At 33.9% G+C, this 22,481-nt stretch overlaps 2 protein-coding genes across 2 annotated transcripts; one reads left to right on the top strand and one right to left on the bottom strand.

Annotated features, from left to right (window-relative positions):
• Window positions 1-1,211: 1,211 nt before the first annotated feature.
• Window positions 1,212-2,640, top strand: LOC116135473. The gene is made up of 2 exons (XM_031421194.1): window positions 1,212-1,599; window positions 1,994-2,640. The coding sequence occupies exons 1-2, from the start codon at window positions 1,319-1,321 to the stop codon at window positions 2,445-2,447; spliced, it is 735 nt and encodes a 244-aa protein (XP_031277054.1). The 5' UTR covers window positions 1,212-1,318; the 3' UTR covers window positions 2,448-2,640.
• Window positions 2,641-2,889: 249 nt separating this feature from the next.
• Window positions 2,890-21,922, bottom strand: LOC116135440 (myosin-15). Its single transcript, XM_031421141.1, has 38 exons — window positions 21,618-21,922; window positions 21,381-21,530; window positions 20,152-20,297; window positions 19,878-20,034; window positions 19,510-19,568; window positions 18,598-18,754; window positions 18,117-18,266; window positions 17,857-17,993; window positions 17,242-17,388; window positions 17,048-17,149; window positions 16,362-16,419; window positions 16,177-16,278; window positions 15,524-15,561; window positions 15,301-15,427; window positions 15,037-15,210; window positions 14,649-14,780; window positions 14,313-14,422; window positions 13,852-13,912; window positions 13,529-13,706; window positions 12,488-12,693; window positions 12,050-12,169; window positions 11,263-11,361; window positions 10,708-10,929; window positions 9,275-9,414; window positions 8,851-8,962; window positions 8,673-8,723; window positions 8,498-8,584; window positions 8,120-8,290; window positions 7,797-7,949; window positions 6,541-6,717; window positions 5,687-5,824; window positions 4,749-4,819; window positions 4,546-4,645; window positions 4,400-4,456; window positions 4,252-4,308; window positions 4,070-4,150; window positions 3,900-3,982; window positions 2,890-3,571 (listed from the first exon to the last, which is right to left on the bottom strand). The coding sequence occupies exons 1-38, from the start codon at window positions 21,735-21,737 to the stop codon at window positions 3,448-3,450; spliced, it is 4,554 nt and encodes a 1,517-aa protein (XP_031277001.1). The 5' UTR covers window positions 21,738-21,922; the 3' UTR covers window positions 2,890-3,447.
• Between the last annotated feature and the right edge of the window lie 559 nt (window positions 21,923-22,481).

Below are 22,481 nucleotides of genomic sequence, written 5' to 3'. Positions count from 1 at the left end.
TATTCTTTCTTTCGAACTATAAAAATAAATAAATAAAATGTTGCTCTTTTGGAGGCATTGAATTTTCGCTTTATTATCCTTCCTGTCCACGCCCAAAAAACCCAATCATTTGAAAAAAAACAAGGCTAGAAAGCAAGAGTAGCTAACTTAGCATACCCTCGCGAGTAGGGAAGAGAGCATGAGTCATCGCCACGTGAAGTAAAAGATTTGAATTTGGAATGAGATGAGATTTCAACAACTTTGACACGTGGTCGTATGATTCTCTTTCTCTATTAAGTAAAACATGTAGGACCCTCTTTACATCATTTGGTGGACCCTACTTTCGGACAAGTGGGTCCGCCTGAAGATCCTCCCGGTAGATTCGCTTCATACGCCAAACGGTAATCAAACACAGAGCAAGCAAGCCAGCTAAATTAATTAAAACCCCCTTAATTAAATTTAAATTGGTTTTCGTTTCCGTATGATTAACGGATTAATTATTGATAATTAATTGAGGTTAGCTTAAAATGAGTGAAGCTAGCCTAGCCAAGCCAAGCCAAGCCAACGGAAAGAGAATGCTTGTGACGATTCACATGGATAAGAGGGGGGCATTTTTGTAGTTTCCTTTGAAAGAGTGTTTTTGGATAAGGCTGAACAGAAAGGAGCCTGAAGACTTCGTCACTGCCACGTCCGCAGATTAAGTTAAACCTTCTCCGACCACTTAAACCTGTTACACGTTGGCACTTTCCATTCGCCCACGTTTCACGTTTTTATATTTTATTTCTAAAATTTCCAATTAAACATTATTACATGTAATTAAAGGCAGATTTAGCAAATTTGTTACTTTCTATTTATTACTAATTACAAATAAAAACAGATTTAATATTTCTATTTGGCAGTGTAATTATCTAAATTTAGAAACTTATATCCTTAAAAAAGGTTATATTTTGAGTTATCTATTTCATTTTTTATTTTAAGAAACAAATTAATCTTATCCAAACCAACTTTATCTATCTCCCTCGAATTTCTATTATAAATTTTACCCTCAATATTGTAAACGACACGTCGGTTTGGCTTAGATTTTACATATAAAAATAAAATAAAATAAGTGATAGAAAAATTCTGACACCCATCAAGTGGATCAGGATAAGGCTATAATAATATTAAATAATTTTTTTAATTTTATTTTTAGTTTTAACACTGATATATTTATATAAGAAACCAACAAAACAAAAACAAGGAAATTATCAGGCTTTTGTTCTTCTTCTTCTTCTTTGTTATCAATTTTTTTCTCGAGAGAGATTATTTTGTTGAAGTTTGATCTGCAGGAAATCGGAGGATGTCGATAGCAATGGATAGGGTCGAACCTTCGGGGTTCAGAGGAGGGGGGGTGGCTATCTTTGAGATGCCGCCGATCTCCGACGAGAAGGCCGCGGAGGAGCAGGAGGCGGAGGAACGAAATTGGTGTAGTTCATCGTCCACATCATCGATCGGGAGGAACAGCGATCTCTCAGGGAGATCGTCATCGGACGGTGAGGATGGAGAGGAGAATGAGGTTCAGAGCTGTTATAAAGGACCCCTGAATATGATGGATTCGTTAGAGGAAGTCTTACCCATCAGGTTAATATCTCTCTTTGTTTTTGAAAATACTTAATTTCTTTTATCTGGGTAACACAAAAGTTTTGATTTTGATGAAGGGGAAATGAAGTTCGGTATCGTTTTAGAAATGTCGGGATTTGTTTGTTTTTAGCTAGAGACGTAAATGAAAATGGCATAAATTGAAGTTGAATTAGAAATTTTGATGTGGGTATTAATAATCTGGGTTTTTGAATACTTATTTATTACGGGCAAATTGCTCATTGATATTGTTGGCATAATACAAGTGATGAAAATTTTCGATCCTCAAAATGGTTGTCTATTTTGCATTTAGTGTGAGGATTTGACTTTCTCAATCTCTGCATATAGCGTTTGTTAGAAGTGAATCTAACGAATTGATGGATATAAATGGTTGCAGGAGAGGCATTTCTAGTTTCTATAGCGGCAAATCCAAGTCCTTTACAAGTTTAGCAGACGCTTCATCTACTTGTTCAATCAAAGACATTGCAAAACAAGAGAATGCATACACCAGAAGACGCAGAAATCTACTTGCCATCAATCATTTATGGGACAAGAACCGAAATTTCCCCCTTAAAGGCAACGGTAGCGGAATATCAAAAAGACCAATCACCTCTAGCCGGAGCACGTTAGCTCTGGCGGTTGTGATGAGCAGCTCCGAGAGCATCAGTAGTACAAGTGATGATTCCGGTTCAAGGTCTCCACAGCGATTACCGCCGCTGCATCCACAACCTCGAGGGTCTTCTTGGCGGTCATACTCCGTGGCGGATTTACAACAATGTAGAAATGATGTAATCTCAAATTCATTTTGCTCTTTCGCTGGTGAGAAAACTGATCATAAGCAGCTAATTTGACAATTGTAATCTTTGTTACCATACAGTCCCAAATGGATTCGACTGTCAAAAAGCTTAGTGTGCATCGTGTTTTTATATCATATTTCATGCTCTTACACTAAATAGCTTTTAGTATGGAATAGAATGTGAAAAGTGATTAAAGCTCTCACATTGTTGTCATTTCTGAATGAAAAGATCTTGTTAACGAGTAAAATTTGTTGCTTGGTTTTTAACCCCAATACATCACTCCAACAAGTGATGTGATGTGAGCGCAAACTCAATACGCATGGAAGACAAATTATTAACAACAATTTTAGTCCATCAGTAGAGCTCAATTCCTCTCATCCCGTCACCCTGATATAATGTAGAAGGCGCATTTGAGATAAATAGGATTTGGAAGAGAAACAAAAATAACAAAACATTGAAGGCACCTGAGTCTTTAATTTATAGACAGGCAGTCCAATGTTGGAACTTTGGCATTTATTCCATGGCCTTATTCAAGGACATGGTGGAATGGAAAGCAAATAGAAAGTAGAGAATCCAAAAGAATGTATATAGAATTTGGGGTGATTTCTATGACCTACAAAACATAACAAATAATTAGTAATAGTAATTACATCAGGAGTCAATGAACTAAATTTTCAAGGTTTTTACTATGTACAAAAAGGAGGCTGAAAACAGCATCACAATACAATAGTGTAGTTCAAGAATATTTATATACAGAGGGGGGAAGGATGAACATCATAAAAACAAAAGCATCCTCCTTAGTCCTTATCTATACGAATCACAACTAATGGCTAAACCTACAAGAATTTGGGGGCAATGTACCTGTCGTTCCCAGATAATACACTTCAAGTCTTCCATTGCCTAGGTATTTCTTCATATTAACAAATTATAAAGTCATCCAACAATTTTCCAATCATCCCAAATTCACCTGGGCCCTCTACAAGTAAAATGATCATTAAGCTTCACATAGAGCAGGACCTTAAGCTTCCATTCTTTGAACAAAGTACAACATCGTTTATTTCTGAAGCTGGATCAGAAATTGTACACAAGGATATTCAGACAAAAATGTTGGAACTTCAATATCTGAAGGATCTATAACAGGGATTGCCATATCTATGTCTTCAGTCGAGAATGGTATGCTGCAGGTAAAATGATTTATCAAACTAAAGCATTTTTGTACTGGACAACTAAAGCATCGCAAAATAATTGAGTACTTGGCATATTAACAAAAATGTTTAGAGTTCAAACAGCTAAAATCAATCTCAGGGGTGGAAAAACTTGCAATCATCAAAAGTGTTACCATCTGAATATTAGCTTTAGTTAATTAGAGATGGAGGAAGAAAAAGGACTAAAAAATACATAAATATTAGTTCAGTGAACTATGGTAATTCATGCCCTGACTCGGTAACCATGGGATGTGATTGAAGTACAATCATCCAACTAGCCACTACTGGGAAACCACATTACCTTAGATCATCATCCAGCAAAAATGAGTTTGAGGTCAGATTCTGATTGTCCTTGTTCAAAATCTCCCTCATTTGAGCAACAACCTGCCAACGAAATTATGTTCAGAAACCAAAGACCCCATTTGACAACAAATATTCAGAACAAAGACAGGTACTTAAATTGTAACTTGCCTCATTTGACACACTCTGGGTGCCATATTTGTCATCCCAGTACATAGTACTTATGCGATAGATTTGCCTAACTGTCAATGTCTGTTCAGGTATCACAATAAAAGGAATTTATAAAACATCTACAAAGTGCTTGCTTCAGCAAATTGAGAGGAGAGAGATGGAAAAGAATTAGATAAGCATACCGGACATAAATCCTGTCTAATCTCTTCCAAGGACTTTTTTCTTTTCTGATGTATTACCTAAAGAAATTACCAAAGAACCTCAATTGTAAGAGACTTGTCCAGTGGTTTACATTTTCAAAGATGAAACAAGAAAAGCTATGGCTTATACCAGAAACCCAACCGCTTGTCTAATATAATTTAGCTCATGCCAAGACGTTCCTGCAAACTGCATTATGTAATAACTGAGACTCAAAATCTGTTATATTCAATCCTTGAGGCAGTTATTACCACATAAGACAGCATGACAGCATTTACCTCCTCTGTTGCATTGACTATCCATTTCTCAAGTTCTGCCAGACCAGATTTCACATATTCCCCATTTGAAAATGTGCAGCACTCACGTCGCAGCAGAAGACTAAGAGAAAAAAACAACAATAATAATAATACACAATATGTCAAGGATGAACTAGTCGTACATGGGCTAAAGCAAACAGAACTCTGAAATTGTGATCACTGACCTGTTGAAAAGTGATATGTTGATGAAAGAGAAAACCTGGGTAATGAGCTTACGGATGAAAAAAGAGGGTACCTGTAAGTACACTATTTAGGTCAGAACAGAAGACAAAAGAAAGAAAGCACTGAAATATGTAAAGTTATAATGCTTAACCTAGCACCATTTTCGAGAAGGTCAAATATAATTTCTCATTTTTCCCAAGGAAGCTTCAATCTTAACAAAGAATTGATGGATCAGACAGTCAATTCTTTTGAGATGCAAAGTCATTTGACGACCAAAGGAGTAGCGAATCCAAAAGGTTAAACTACCCAGGACTCACTTGAGATACAAAATGACTAATAAAAGGTTTTCTCCACTCTTTGGAACAAAGAAATAACATTATGAGCAACTGCAGTGCCTAATTTATGAACTATTACATTATCACATGATTGCAACAGTTATTTCTGCAGATTATATCTTCATGAACTTTAGCCATTAGTAATGCAATACAATCTCCTACAATGCCAAGTGTTGACCTTCTCTTTGGACTTTTGTGCCATCTAAATTTTGAGATGTACTGCTTTTCTTTATTCTTCACAAATGGTAGGTGGCAGTGAATTGATTAAAGATATCGAGATTTTAGACTGAGTTTCTCATTTTATTTAGTTAAAAAAGAAGAAACCCCATATACAATAACTAAATCATAAATCCTGGTCATGCAGGAACGCACGTGTTCACACTACCATATTCCCATATGAAAGAAGAACAAAAATTATTTGTGAAAGATAGACAGGAAAGTGGGAGGTCAGACAGAACAACAATTTATTGGTTTAATTATATCTTTAAACACAAGACCAATCTTCTCAAGAATCAAAAGTTTAACAGTGTCCATAAGTAACAATTAAAATCAACATACTAACAAATATAGGAAAGAAAAGGAAAACAAGAAAACATAGCACATACATGATTCTCACGCAAACGACCCATAAGAGCATCCAAAAATTGAATGATGCTGTCCCATTGACTAATTTGTGTTTGCTGCGGAATACCACCTGGAGATCTAGATGATTTTCCAGCATGTACTCGAGCAGTTTTGGGCACCTTCCAAAAGTGTCACAGGATTGCATGAGAATGATTAATGACCCACATAATTTGAGACAAAATCAAGGGAAAAAAAAAATCAGAAAACAGAGAGTGATTAAGAGGTATTGGTTCAGAGCAAGTTAATAACTGGAATTCAAATTAAACCGCAGTCAAATAAAGTAGAGATCTCATACAACATAGTACAGATATATAGTATATGCACATTCCGGAAGCAACTATCACTCAGGCAGTTGGCTAAGTTGCACTTATTTGAAAATAAGAGCATCACTTACAGTAGGAAAATAAATTTAAGTCATATTTTAGGCACTTGAAAGCTTTCACTAACATAGTTTTCCTCATTTTATCAAAAATATGAATGGCTAAAAATATAAATTCAACATCAGTTTATCAAGACTGAGACAGTTCAGAACTTTGCATTCAATAAATCCATTATATGACAAGATACAAAATTCTTTGGAAGGAACATTTGATACACAATAGTGGAGGACATATCAATCAAGGAACTATAAGTACACCAACATACAATGACCAAATAATTAGGATCACAATTTCAGAGCTGCTTGTCTATATCTATTAAAACTCACTTAAATTGAAAGAGCCCAAACAAGGAACCATAACAAGATTTATAAAGAAATTAATTATAGGTGGCTAGATAATGATAACTTTGGCTTTATGTTTCAAAACTGTGTTAGATCTGCTAAAGAAAACATTACCTGAATGCATGAACCCAAGAGCGGTGACAATTCTTTCTTCAAATTATCACGAATCAGACCAAAGATCTTCTCTACGCAAGCAGTAAGTTGTTGTTTGAAAAGTATTGCAGGATATCTTGCCTCAAGATGTGAAATATTATCCCCAAATCCAATGTATTTAAAAGGAGATTTTAAGCCCTGCAAGCGTTATAACAATAACACATTGAAAACTTAAATGAAGACACACTTCTTTATGAAACTACCATGAAGTGTCAAAAATAAATAAAATGTGCTGTTTCACCATTACCCATTCAATTAACTAGTACTAGAAAATTTTTAACCCAAAATCATTAGTGATGCACCAAAAAAGTGATTAAGTTTAGAATGGAAATATATCAAACATAAGTCAAAAAGAATAATATATCATTAGTTTAAACATAAACTGACACTTAGCCACATTGTCCACACATTTCCTTTTATTAATCAGGCATATTAGATTTAAGAAAGCATTCAAACCTTAAACTCGGAGAGTAAACTACAATTTTTAGAATCTAAACCGTAGTCAACATTCCACAATATCAAAATTTACCCCCAAAAAAAATTATAACCCTGTTCTTGTTCCAGACAGTAAATTATATTACATAAAACTAATATAGTATAAACAAATAAGAAACAGCACATAATAGGTTAGGTGGATATAATCACTAAACACCTCAAATACAAATACTGTACAGTTCAACAATGAAGAAGGACAATTGAATAGCTCGCCATACACTCCTTGACAGCTTCTTTTTACAATTAAATTTTCTTCTCTTTTTTCTCTTGCTACTTATCTACCAACACAAAATATCATAATATGCAAAGTCTTGTCATAAGTAGTGAAATGGTACAAGGAAATGGGTACAAAAATTGTTCATGAGGGTCATTAAATTCATTAGTCAACCCTTTCCTCTAACTATTATTTCCTTTAGCTCTAAATAATTGATGAAATCAATTTCCAAAACATCTACATTCCTTCTTTCTCCCACAAGTCAGGTTAAAGTCACACATTGAGAAAGGATTATTGAAAAGGAATCAATAAATTAATAAACAAACTCATAGCAAAAGTGATAGCAACCCCTCTAGAAACTCAAGCATTCAAAGTAGGTCAGTTTTGCCCAGATGACTTGAAAAAATTAATGAAAGAATTTTAAATTCATCTACAAACTAAACATGCACATGAAATATTGCAAAAATAATAAAAATGCAGAAATTAAAATCAGATTAACAGAACTCACAAATGCAACCCTCCCAGGTAAGCCAGTAGAGCCTGCAGTACGTTGAGCAGTTGCAGTTAAAAAGCCATTTGACCGTAAATTCCTTTGCAGGAGGCATAGAAGTGCTGATGCATTGGATAACCAATAGGGTAAGATGATATTCTCATCCCCAACCTGAAACAGTTGTCATAAAACAAATTTATCAAAATTCATTGGTAAAAATTACAAAAAATGTAATCTTAACCACTTCAGAAGCCATGGAATCCTCACATCAGTTGCAAGGAAAAGGAATATGATCTTTAATCCCATAAAAGTATTTTAAAAAAACAGAGCAAGTGAATTACCTTCAAAACTTCATTGATACCCTCAATAATATAGTCAAAGATAGCCGTCCTCTCAGACTCAAAGGCTTGCCAGTGAACAAGACATTTGTATATGATACAGGCCGCAAGTGGTTTGCCATTGTTAAACCCTAAATTTTCTTTAATACACTGAGAGAGGAATTCATAGTTCTCCTGCACAAAAAAGTAAGACAACCTTTTAAGCCCTATAAAAGCAAAACCTCTGCAGCATGAAAGATACGTATAAAATCAAAAGATCTAATATTTTAAAAGCCCTTGCTCTCTTTAATCTGCTAATCATTCTATCTCTCAGTCATAAAACAATATTCAACTTTTCAAAATAAAATTGAAGGCAATACAAGCAACTAAAAAAAAAGAAACCTGATGCCTCTCAGCTGTTAATTTTGGTCGGCGTGATTCTGACAAGCTATGTGTGAAAGGTATAAGTTTTGAAGGTGTGGGAGACTCCTGTACAGAAGGAAAAAATGCATGAAACAGACATGATACAATGTGAATCACATATTCAATGGGCAAATTGAAGCAAAGTGTTTCTTACAAATACAGGCTTGCGGTCAACGTGAGGAATAGAAAGTGCGCCTGAGTATTTCTGCTCAATAAAAAAAGAACATAAAGCAAAAACACATTTGATGCAAGGATTAAAAATAAAATAGTGTTTTGACAACCAACAACCCACAATCCATCTTGCATAAGAAATTATGTAGAGAAAATCTTACATCTGAAAATGCCTTTGCAAGACCAGAACGGTTGGCTCTAGGTGATGCACTCAATGCTTTTTGCCGCAATACATGATTCTCATCCTCCAAACGTGAGAGCTTCTCCTCAAGACTGATTTTAGAGAAGCAGCAGTTATTTAAAAACAAAATAAAAAGAGGAAGAGGAAGAGGAAGAAATTGAATTATATAGATATGTTTTGAGGGGGGAATTGATGTACACATTGATGTCAGGAAAGATGTATAACAAAAAGGTGATGAAGCTCACTCTAAGCACCCAGAATTTAAAGAAAATGAAAAATAAAACAAAATAGTGACACATATATGCTAGCAGAATAATCATCAGGCAGTTGCCAACATAACAAATTAAATCTAGGGAATAAAAACCGTTTCAAGGGGCAAAAGACTACAACCAATAAAACAACACCTTTGCATGTTCTGCTGGAGCTCAGAACATTTTTGTTCAACTTCCCTCAGCTTGTCAATGGTATCATTGTTATCTTTTTGTGCCTTAATAAGCTCAAGCTCTAGAGCAAAGTTCTTCTTTTCCAAGGTACTGAAAGAACTCTGCAATATAGCAAGCCATATATTGTCAAGAAAAAAATTACAATAACAGTAGATAACATAAATTGAAAAACGAACAGGAATAAGAATGAAGGAGATTGATTCTCAAAAGAAGTAAAATACAAAATGCTAACCAATCATGACATATCAAAAATTTCAAATGTATCAGACAATCTTACGGCATAATGATAGAATTGACAAGATAATCAATTTTAAAGAAATTATACACAATAGCAAGGCAAGAATATTACCAAATAAAACAATAGGAAGGAAAATAATTTTTGCAAGAAATTATATTTTTTTATTAAATTTGCAAAGTATAGCAGAACATTATCTCAGCATTGTAACTGATTTGATATATTAAGAATAACCTTAAAAAGGTCAGGCACAATATAATCTATATTATACTTTTATAATATAAAGTAATTATCTATCTAAAATAATGAAATGTTTTGGTCCCTACTCTGACCCTATTTGATCATTAAATCATTTAATCTTAATCCCAAAGATTTTATAAAATAAAACTTCCTACATATCAGTAGAAATTATTGAGAAAATAACCCCAAAACTATAACAAAATATTTGGTAACCTTATGGAAGAAATTTGAGATCATCCTTTGAATAAGCTCTTGTGTCCTTGGGGGGGGTATTCCAATCTCATTATTCATGTTTTGAAGGTAGGAAATGAAGCAATGATTTGCCTCAGGTTATAGGAGCAAACAATTATCAAGACATTGCATTAAAATTTAACGCTTTGATCTATGGCAAGTATCAAAGGCTTCCTTACAACCCTTTCTCTTTCCAGATACCCATAAATTCCTCAATCGTCCCTCCAATGTTCATTAAATTCTAAACTAGGAACTATTTTCGGACCTTAGAGAGTTGGTAGCCAAGAAACTTGTGATATATTATCCCAAACATTTGATCCCCATGGAGGTCTGAATCCTTGATCTCGTATTTGAAACTAACTAAACATGATTCAATAATGTTACTCAAACTCAAAAAAAAAAATAAAAAAAAATAAAAAAAATAAAGCTAAGCATAATCCAAATGAATTACTATATACATTTAAAGTGGACAATTCAAGTAATATCTTAAGTCATTGACATGATATGCCAAAAGGATAAATATTTTAAGCATTTATTCAATATAAGAGCATAAACATCTTTAAAAGATTTTCAAAGGACATTAGTGAGTTTTTCTTTTGTTAGTTGTAAAAGGATTACTTTACATAGATTTGATTGTAATTCAAAGGATCACAGCAAATAGAAAATTAATCAACAATATAAAACACACCTTCAATACTGCATTTTCCTTCCTAAAATCAGTCATCGCAACGAGTTCTCTTTCTAAAGCAGATTTCTCCTTCATTGATAATTCCAATTGATTTTGCAGCACAGCATTTTTGTTGCATTCATTAATTGTTGCCAACTTAGCTGCATCTAACTCAAGCTTCAAAGATTCCAACAATTTTTGAAGTTTGGAAATTTCAACTGACTTGGTCTCCTCATTAGAAGCCTGAATCCACAATTCCTCCGTAAATAAATTAGATAAAAGATATGCACAACCAAAGGTATCAACAAACAGGAAAATGCCATAATTATAGAACTGCAAGTGACAAGGTTTAATATATCAAGTGAAACTAGTATTCAATCTTAACATGGTGTGCAATGTTTCAACACCATACGGCATAAGGTAACCCAATTCTAAAATAAAGGTGTTTTGATCAGGTGATAAGCGAAATACACGTGAACACAATAATAAAACTAACACAAAAGCTCCCCCGATTCTTTAAGGAGAAATCCTTATACAAGTTAGCCAAACAATAATATTGTCAATGAAAAGCAATACCCGCAATCTCTTCTCTAACTGTAACCGCCATGTGAGATCTTCCAACTGCTTCTCAAGTTTATTCTTGGCCAAACGTAATGCACCGGTTTCATTAGCCTCCTACAAACAAGTAAGCGAGTACAAAGGTCATGAATTAAAACATTTCAATGAGATAAAAGAGCTGAATAACTTAAAATTATAAGCAGCTAACATTGTGACAAATGTGATGTATCTGTAAGGTAATACTCATAAATTTGTTATCAAAGAAAAGCTTTGCCACGTTCTCTTTCGGTAATTTCACTGGCTAATTGCATGTTTACACATTTAATAAAACTGAAAAGAAACCGTTAACAAAAAATACAAACATTATAGATTGATATTATCTAGACAAACAGAATTAGAGGAAATAAAAATTTATTAGATAATCCAACAAATATCAATGAAAGTAATCAACTAAAACATCCACACCTGCTGATAACAGGCTCAGTTGAAATTGAGATCTAAGATTTGTAGGTGGTTGATTCTAGCTAGATAATATAACTTACAAGTCTAAATAAAAGTGATGAATGCTTAAAAATGTTTAACGAAACAACCATCAAATAAACTAGAAATATAAGTGGTTGGAGAGTAGGGCTTCCTTTTAGAAAACTTCATTATCTATCAAATTAAACAAATCCCCCTAATCATATGTCATGTTTTTAATAGGTATGTAAGCTTTTGTGGAGAAAAAATGTAATTTAAAAAGTAGGATTTTTCTCTTGATAGATTGTATAGGTTCTATTATGACTAAAAGTACAATAATTCATACTTTTTTAAGCCTCCGAAGCTCTCTCTTTGCCAGCTTCTGCCTCCACCGACATTGTATTGCGATGATAGAAGTTTGATGGTGTCGGAAAGCAATGCGGAACTTGCACATCCTCCAATGAGCCTAGTACATTCGTTTATACAGCAAATAAGGAATAAATGTGGTCAATTAAAATTGCAACAGCTAGAAAATTACGCAAAAATCAAAGGCAATCAACAAGCAGCAGCTATTCTTCGTTCTACCTCAGATCCTGAGTATATCGATCATCATCAATCATAACTAAAATAAACCAATATATGGATTTGAAAAACAAAACTTTCTAAACAAAGATAAGATAGTGTTTGGGAAAAGTTATCATGGAACAGTCATTCTCCAAAAAAGACCCTCAGAAGGAAGATATTCTCACATATATGACATGAACATCAACAAAATTGGGCTTACCTGAATAAGAGTGGCAGCTTTATGCTTCTTCCCACGCACGAATTTTTGGCGAGTTGAGAAGCCACGGATATTGGACTGTATAGCAACAGCAGCCAATAATAGTTTTGTGTAACCATGCTTCAAAAGCCACATGCGGACATATTTCTGTATTGAAATAGCAGCTGCTGTCTCTCTTTTTGCAGCATACAATTTCCGTGCCAGGCATCCTGCAGTAAAAAGACAACATCAATTGTTAAACAAAAAGAGAATGAGAAATGACGATATAAAGAAGCTCATGATTCCAAAAGTTCCTAATGCAGTTAAATTCTCTAGATCAAAGAAATTAAGTCATAAAGAATAAAGGGATATTGCTAGGGACCCCCAAAAGATCAACTTTTTTCATGGACACTTAATGTTAACGTAAACTATTAAAAACTCCCTAAACGTGAATTTTTTTTGTATAAATTATTAAAAAATCTCCCTAACAAATTATCAAAAATCCCCCGCTGGGAGGGGTGTTCTAAATCTTTAACACTAGATGCCTTTGAATAAAGTTGATCTCTCAAAGAGGTCTGCAATAATTTCCCAGAGCCAAATTCATTAACAATGAAAAATGTTCAAGAGACTATAAAAATAAAATTGACAACTGTGGGTTGAGCTGTGACTAATGATGGCAAGAAATTCAAATAGGAAGTATTAGGTTGTTGACAGTGCACCAAATTCATTTTTTCTTACTAATTGTAGGTTGTGACAGAGCTCTCAGTCAAGTATCAAAAGTAGAAGCATTTATGCCAACCAGATGCTAACATGCTACATGAGTACGATGGCAACAACAACTAGATTATATTCAAAATTAAGAGGCCAATAAACAAAATTCCAGCTTTTCTTCAGTAAATTCTTTTAAATGAATAGACTTTTCAACCATGAAGAGAAATTAAATTAAAAATTCTGTCTTAAAGGGTGACAGAGAAGAAGGATCATCCAAACATAATAACAAATTATTTGAAAAAACAGACCCAAAAATAGCAACCTTAAAATTAAAAAATAGGAAAAAATAAAAACCTCTGCAGTATGCCTGGAGGGAAAATGCAGCAGCACGGATTGAAACAAAACTCCTGCGAGCAATAAATGTTCGCCATTGATGTTGAATGCGCGATGCAGAATTGTCCAGAACCTCAGCACGCCTAGAATCTAAAATACCAATCTGACCAGCCCTAAGAAACACCTTTGTCTTCCCCAACTACAAAGAAAAAGGAATTAAAAAACGAAAAAAATATTAATAATCACTTTAAGCAACAGAAATAATATAAACCCGCAAAAGAATATGTATCAAGACCAGGATTACAATAACAAAAACTAAACAGCACCTTCTGCAGGAAGCATACCTGAAAGTTTTGAAGATTTAACTTTTGCATGATTTTCTCTGTTAGAGCTTTTTCATCATAACTGCAAACATATAAAATCAAAGAAGAACAAAAAAGCAGGAAAAAAAGAAGAATTTGTAAGTGAACACAAAAAACTGTGAAACACCCAAAAGAATAAACTGAACAAATGATAAGTAGCAATATTGAAACGAAAAAAATTAGAAAAACAAAATTCTTTCTTGTTTCAATAAGTTTAAGTTTTTTGCACAAAGGTAGAAAATGAAAGGAACATAAGATCTGCAAGATGAAGTTATGATGAAAAAGATACCACCATGTTATACTCATTGTAACAAAATATTATATGAGCAGATAAAGTATTATCTTGAAACAGAAAATAAAACTTAGCAGCCCATCCAGGTAAGTCATTTAATAAATTCTTGCAAGATTAAACTTCACTATCAAATTAGAAGGCAGCAGCCCACCTTCCATCCATAAATTCAAGAGCTAATAGTCCAAAACGATCCACAAACTCCGAATAAGTCCTTCGAGTTGGATAACCTGCCAGACTTATCCGAACGGCCTCCAAAACACCCTACATAACTCAAAAAAAAAAAAAGTGTATTTAATAACTGAACATGATGACAAAAGTTAAAAGACTATCTTACCATTATAACCCAGCAAGAACATAAAACACATAACGTGAGAGATGGAGACAAGAAGCAAACTGTACTGCAACAACCTAATAACCTAGCAAATGCATATGATCTCTTTTTATTTTACTATGAACATGAGAGGAGTAAAAGTTTTCTATTACTAACCCCACAGCGTAATTGATGCAAAATACTCATATTCTCAAATTTTTGAGGTCGATTTAGAGAATTTGGCTTCACACAGCGTATATAATGAGGCTCTGTTAAGTTGAGAGTTTCCATGAGTGCTTGCAGTTGTTGCTGGAAACAAAGATAAGACATTAACAGTATGCACTTTGGAAAATTGTAGATACAAAAGTAATTGATTCTTTGATCAAGCTAGTCAATGCAAACTCCCATTTAATAATTCCAGCAAATTGATCCAAGACAAGTGCAGAATTGAAACCCCAAGTACTATTTTAGCTAGTTAACAAAAAATGGAAAACAACAAATATTGCAGGTTTTCAAAATTCTGAATTTTATTTCTAACACAGAGCATAATATATATATCCCATACCTTAAATCTAGATGCCACAGAGGAAAACTTATATGATGATCTTGAAGATTCTTCTGGTGGCAAAGGGAAAAGACCAGCAACAAAGGGGCATTTGGAAGAAGACAATAAATTGCAATGTTCCACCACAACATAATCACGATTTTTATCTAAAAATGTATCTGTTTGATAGGTAACCTACAGGAAAAGTAGTGAATGCATCATAATTATGTTCTTGACATAAGAAAATGAATCCATATGGAAGAATACTGTGAACAGATTACATGCCTTTCCAGCATAATGGGAAATGGTAAAATCTGTTTCCGAAAATTTAGCCTTTTCCAACCTTGGGTGGGCTCGAAAGTTCTGAAAGAGCTTGGTTGAAAATGTTTCATGTGTTGATTTTGGAAACATGCTGCATAAATAAGAAAATCAGGATGAGGAAAAACTGCATAGGAACAATTTTATAAAGCATCACGCACCAATTTATACTTAAGAAGTCAAACTATACCAAGCTTCATCCAGGAGAGCGATAATCCCAATGGGTTTCTGCAAATAAATTCATGATGGTTTAAGACCCAATTTCTAACAATCAAAGACACTTAAAACAGAAACCAAAGACAAGAACAATGTATAATGTATTACGTATCCACAAATAGCATATACATTCCTTGACTTTATGTGGTAAGAGAAGAATAAAGACTTTTACTTCCATATTCTTATTCATAAAATACGGTTTCTTTTATACAATTCAGAACTCTTACCAGCATGACAACCAGCATTTGTATTGATTGCTGAACGTGTGATTATGTCACAACAAATAAAAACATGCTAGGTTTATAAAAGTACGTAAAAAATATTTGAGACATGCAACCCCTTGCACCACCCCACACAATTTGTGGACATTGTGGAAGCATAGGACATTTCTATTAGGACCTATTTATGTCAGTAAACATTTTAGCACTTATCAGGTCATACAAATATAAACAACAGCATCATACCATCGGAAGCACAAAAACCATATCAAAAAAGAAACCACCCCAAAAAACCACCAAAAAAAATCCAGGCATGGTGAAGGAACAGCTGGTGAAGTGTTGCACAATATTTAGAAAAAAGGAATTGGGCAGAGTAGACAAAACTACTGCAAGAAAGAAAAATGAATACCTTTTCTATCAAATCTAAAACATCTTGATTGTCTATAAACTCAATATAGCTCCAATTAATCTCTTCTTTACTATACTCCTCCTGCTCCATCTTGAATACGTGCTGGACAAATGAAGGGAAAATAAGTTTAACATAGAATAATCTTGATCAAAAGTACAACTCATCCCAGAATAATCATTCTGCACCTCATTGAAATGTTGCTGAAGCTTTTCATTTGCAAAATTAATGCAAAATTGCTCAAAACTGCAGAAACAAAATACTAATCAATAAATGAAATGAAGCATTATGACAGAAAGATAGATAAAACCAGAAATTTAAAAACAAACCGCAAAAATAATAGAGATACAGATAACTAAACAATTTATTGAACCAAAAATAATGTATGAATCAAAAGCAGTTAAAATGAAGAAATTCTGTCAACATCTTGGAATATGAATTTCATTCAAACAATACAAACTAATTCTAAGTCTTTAGAAAAACAATGATGGTTATTGGACATTTGGACTACAGATTTGTATTAAGTAATATGACACATACAAAAGGAAGAAAACTCAGATACACTCAATAAAGGTGTCAACTGCAGGAAAATGGCTGGATAATTCTTCAGGTTCCAAGACCTCAGAACGCACAGCCTTTGGAACAGTATCCATGCAGGTAATCCTTATTGTATTCGTAGTACAAAGGCAATGATTGATTAAGAATAGGGTTGAAATTGTTATGAGGGAAAAGTTTTACAAGTTGCTGCTATGGAAGAAATTTTCATCCCAAATCAGCCAAAGAAAACAGAGTGACCAGATGAAGCTGAAAATATATTCTTTTTAATAAGAAACATGCAATCTGAAAGCTATAGTTAATCAATATATAAAAATACCTATTATATTTAAAGCATTCAAAGCCATAAATGTCCAAAACTCCAATTTGAATCTTAGAGTTTAGATCTTGACCAACAGATTTATTGATCTTTTCAACAAGCCTGAAAGAAACAAAAGAACCATTCAGTTTTTTACAGAAATGTCGGCAAAATTCAAAGCTTGGTTCTAAATGATGCAGTGATCATAAGTATACCAGTCAAATAGCCGAGCATAAATAGTCTTAGCTAATGCATCTCGACTAGTAATAGCAGCACTACAGTCAAGAAACTTAACAATACTTCCTTCACGAGTTTGAATTGTACGAGTACAGAGCGTAGCCAGCAAGAGGTCTACGTCACACCTGAATAGAGAAGCTGTTTAGACATTTCAAGAATCAAAAACCAAAATATTCAATTATACATATTGGCATTCTATACCTCACCACTAGGTTATGTACCAAGTATGACCCAGCATCAAACTCAGCTTGAGACAAGGTCATATGGTGACTGAGCAAATTTCACTTCAAACTTATCAATGCAATTTTTCGACCAAAATCTCAATCTATAGTCAATTGGATACAAACGATTCAACAATTTTGTGCTCATTCATGCATTACACCAGCAAAAACAATTTTCACTTCCAATGTTAGTTAGACTACATTCGTATACCCTGAACAAATAACAAAAGGTTCCAATAAATATTACCAAGAAGAAGACAATATATATTCAAAACAAAAAGAGCAAATTTGAGAACTACAGGTGATACTTGAATCTGATAAGAAAATGATACAAACAAGATTAATTTCAAGCTATCTTGTGCAATCACCTACATTAAAAGATCAGCAGCTGTCTGCATATGGAAACTAGATTTCTGATCGTTTACAACAGAAGAATCATGCTCTTTGCCAGGAGAAAATTCAATGTTTCCCAGATGTAGAATTGCTGCTAAGATGCGAAAAATAGCTTCCTGGTAATAGGGCATTATATAAAAAAGAAATGAGAACAATTTTAAAAAAATAAAAAAAAATGATAGAGAAGTGAATGGCAATATGCAATAGAGGAAACCATAGTACTGTTTAAATTTTTAAACCTGATCCTCATGACTTATACCAACAATATCCATTGCTCTCCTTGTCTTCATGTATTCCTCTGCGCTGCTTACTCCATCGAGTTCATAAGTCTTACTTTGATTTAGATAGTGAAAGTGGCTTGGGTGATCAAGTTTGTAGTTCTCTGCATCCTAAGCATATGAAACAATCCCAAAGACAATTAATACAAGCTCAAAAAATCCAATATAGATATGAGTACACTATAGAAGACACAATCACAACTGACCAAGGATATAATTGTCAGTAACATAATCATGTACCTTTTTCAGAAAGTAAACAAATAAATAAATATGCAATTTTTTGTATAATGCTATTAGCAGTAAAATCACCATCAGAAATTTATACAGCACTATCAGTATCACAGCACCGTAATTAATTGATGCATGTGGTATGGTGGACAGAGAGAAAGAAAGAGAGGGAATGATAGACATATAATCAGACAGGTAAGAAGAGAAAGATTACCCTCCCAGATGCACATAACTGGTAAAAACAATGATAATTCCTTTCTGGATCTGTTATTTGAACTACACGGGACCTCTCCAGAAGGTAAGTTCTGATTGCAGCACCAGATATTCTACCACTTGCATCAAACTGGATCTCAACAAACTTGCCAAAACGGCTGCACAAACAACTCATGAGTATTAGGAGACGTGGTACTTGATGGCATTAAAGAATGTCTAAATTACCTAGGTCCCAAAAAATGTACTTAACAAATTATCATGCATGTAAAAGTGATTGATGCAGCGATCTTCAAGCTAAACTTAATCACTGCATTATAGTAAGTGTTAGATGCTGAGTTATTTCATATCTCTTCTCCCAAGTCATTATCTAAGATATCTCTATTCAGACCATTTGTACTTAGATTGCATGTGTAACAGTGGATAGCTAAGTTTTGCTACAAGTAATGACTGCATATTTGTGTTACCGCACAATATTTATAAAACCTCATCTATACAATTCCACATAGCATTAGAGAAAAAAAAAAAGACCAAAAACCTCACTTTACCTGCGCCAACACCCACCACATATCCATATTCATGGAAAGGATAATAGAAATTAAAGCACCCTTCCATTGAATTAGTCCTTATTGATAAATTTCTAATAAAGCATTAAGATACCTAAACAAGAAAAATTGAAAATTTGTATAACATTAACCACCTTAATCACAATGCAACACCTTGAATGTTTGCAGATATATTTAAGAACTTGGGGATCAATGATAACACCATAAGCTCACAAAATACAGTTGATGAAGTATCAAGATTATTACTCAAATTCGAAGAGAAATTTTACACCCTTAAATGGTTTGCAATTACATTTACACTTTCATTAAATAATAAAACATCAGTTTCACATATTAAATTTTAAGCGCACCTTGAATTGTCATTCCTAACAGTCCTTGCATTGCCAAAGGCCTCCAAGAGTGGATTTGACTGGAACATGCAGAAATGTCAAATCATCAACATGTCAACAACAAAAGTAGCAAAAACAAAAAAAGTCCAAAGAAGACATAAGGTGGGCCAGGGAAGAGGAGGAAACCCTCTACCAAGTTTCAAATTGAGAAACTGATCCATTAAACAAGATGAGATCAGGCCAAACTATAGATTTTTTGTTTTCCAAATTTTATTGACATCATTTAGTCACTCCATTGTGCACAGAAGTTGATAAAAAAAATACATACTGGTTAAACTGAAAGCGCAAAGCAACAATAAGCAATTGATTTGACTCAAGTTAGCATTTACTTCAAGAACTTGTTGCTCAACGGTTCTGTCATCACCAGCAGCTCGGCCACCAACATATGTCAGATACTGCATAATCAGTTTTGTTGTCTCAGTTTTCCCAGCCCCACTTTCTCCACTTACCAAAATTGATTGACTTTGACCCTCATTCATCATTGCTCTGAATATATAATACCCATTAGACACTTAATAGATTGCTTCAGAGGGAACCAATAAATAAAAAATCATAGTCTTCCATCAGCAATCAATATCCACAAAACAGGCAAGCTCAACACACCTGTATGACGCATCAGCTACCGCAAAAACATGGGGGCTTAGCTCACCAAAAGGAGCTCCCTTATACTGCTCCATCATATGTGCATTGTATAGGTGAGGAAGCTTTGTGAATGGATTAACAGCTATCAAAATGCTTCCTGTGTAAGTCTATCAAAGACAGAAAATAAAAAACAAAAAAACACTTATGTAAATGTAACTTCAGACTAATACGTTTACAAAAATAAAGAAATCCACATGATTTAAATTTCTACCATCTTTATAGACCTGGTGCGTCAAGCAATTTAAAAGACAATTAAATTTGCATGAACTCTACAATCATTCTGAATAGGTAATGGACATGAAGTCATCAAACCATGACTAAACATTCAAAATAATTAAACAAACTGCATTATAGAAAAATAATCAATTTCAAAATAAATTCATTTAAGTAAGAAAGGTTTGAACCAAATGACTGCTGCAACTGCATCCAACCCCTTTCCCACTTAGATGATCCTAAGTTGCAGCCAGCTATTTGTTAAGAAAGCAAAGGTAACCACATCGTGCTTGACAGGATGAGCCAAGTTATTTGATAATCGCAACACCAAACTACCTCCAGACAGCACAAAAAGGAAGTTCTATTTAACAAATAGGTGGAGACAAAATGAGCTAGAGACCCCTAACAATAGGTATGCATTTAGTTCCATACTTATGGTAGGCAAAATGGGACAAGATAAACTCTCTTTGGTAGTTGGTATGCTCAGCTTCCTGCTGTCCATTAATCCACAGTTCACAAAAATTAATACCAGGTTCTAGTGTAAAAAAGACCATCTTGGCAAGACTTGAATGAAGTTATAAACTCAATATTAGTGTTAATGAGTCGAACATCACTTAGTAAACCCAAACAATTATCAGCAACATTGTAACCAAAAATAGAGTGTAGATGCTTACAACACGAGCATTTTAAATGTTTATTTCTAAATCTATAATTCCAATACTCCATTGGCCATCACAGGATTAGACATTCATGGTAACAACTTTAATACATCTAAAAAAGTCCGCTTCTCTGAGCATTAATCTGAAGCACTCAAATTCAACCAAATATCGTCATCCATCATAATAGCTAACTGCAAACATATCTCATGATAGTCAAAGAAAATACAAATAAAACTACCTCATTAAAGCAACAACTCATCACATTACCCCCAAAACACACACATACACGTGTAAGTAAATTAACACTCACTGACTTACATAAATATCATTAAGAGCATATCTTCTCTCAAGATTGTAAAGCACTCCAGGCTCATTCAAATACGTTAACTTTGTCATATCATCAACTCCTCCAAGCTCCTCATCCTCGTCCGCATCTCTCAGAAACAGCTTCTCCGGAGAACTCAAAATCTACAAAACTCGCGCCCAAAGCATCAAAACGGCAACATATTGCCACCAAAACAAAACAAGTTATTAATAAATAAAAAAGAGTACTACCTTTTTACCAGAAGTGGTTACGACTTGGACTTGCTTGCCTATAAAATCAGTGATTTCAGCAGCGACCCAAGCCAAATTCTTGTCTCCCACCCATACTTTAGAGCCTTTGCGAAGATTCATCTTCGCTTGCTCTAAAATTCCGGCAGTAGAGAAAACGAAACCCTAGAGATTGAGAACAGAGAGAGCGTGAATTTGAAAATTCAAAATCAAAGCAAAACCCTAAGAAAGAAAGAGAGAGAAGAGAAAGAGAGGAGAGCGTGTGTGTTTGGTTTGGGTGAATATTTGGGTTCCCGCCCTAACAGGTGGTGTAGAATAGCAGTCAAATTTGGCGAAACGTAAGGGGTATTTTGTATCGTATTCGACACGTCACCATCTCATTTGGATTCATTTCTTTTCTTGCTTTCTTTTTTTTCACTTTTCTTTCTTTATTTTCTCGCTTTCAGCACCACTGCCTCTGAATTACATAATTTTGAATGCACATGTACATCATAATTGAAAGCTACTATTCCTGATCACTGACTGTTTGGTTGCTGAGAAAATGTAAAAAAATTTCTAAATACGCATCTTAATTCCACCAAAAATAATAATTAAATTTAAAATTAAGTTCAAAATTAAAACAACAAAAATGTGTCAAGTTCAACTAATCAAATTTCAATGACACCATGCATGATTTAACACAGATTTGTAATTACTAATTACAAGAAACGTGACAAAAAGAAATTATTATTTTTTTGGGATGAAAGAAAAGTTTAAAAGAAGCTAACGGTAATTACCTGAAACTGAGGAAGATAGATCAAATATTAATTAAATGGGATTTGGAAGTACTGGATGGTGAGATAGAAATAAATTGTAAAGTTTTTGTTC

Source organism: Pistacia vera, unplaced genomic scaffold (genome assembly GCF_008641045.1).
Source record: "Pistacia vera cultivar Batoury unplaced genomic scaffold, PisVer_v2 Contig109, whole genome shotgun sequence".
Classification (NCBI taxonomy): domain Eukaryota; kingdom Viridiplantae; phylum Streptophyta; class Magnoliopsida; order Sapindales; family Anacardiaceae; genus Pistacia; species Pistacia vera.
Note: the sequence above shows the minus strand (reverse complement) of the source record. Positions and strands in the feature narration are given on the sequence as shown.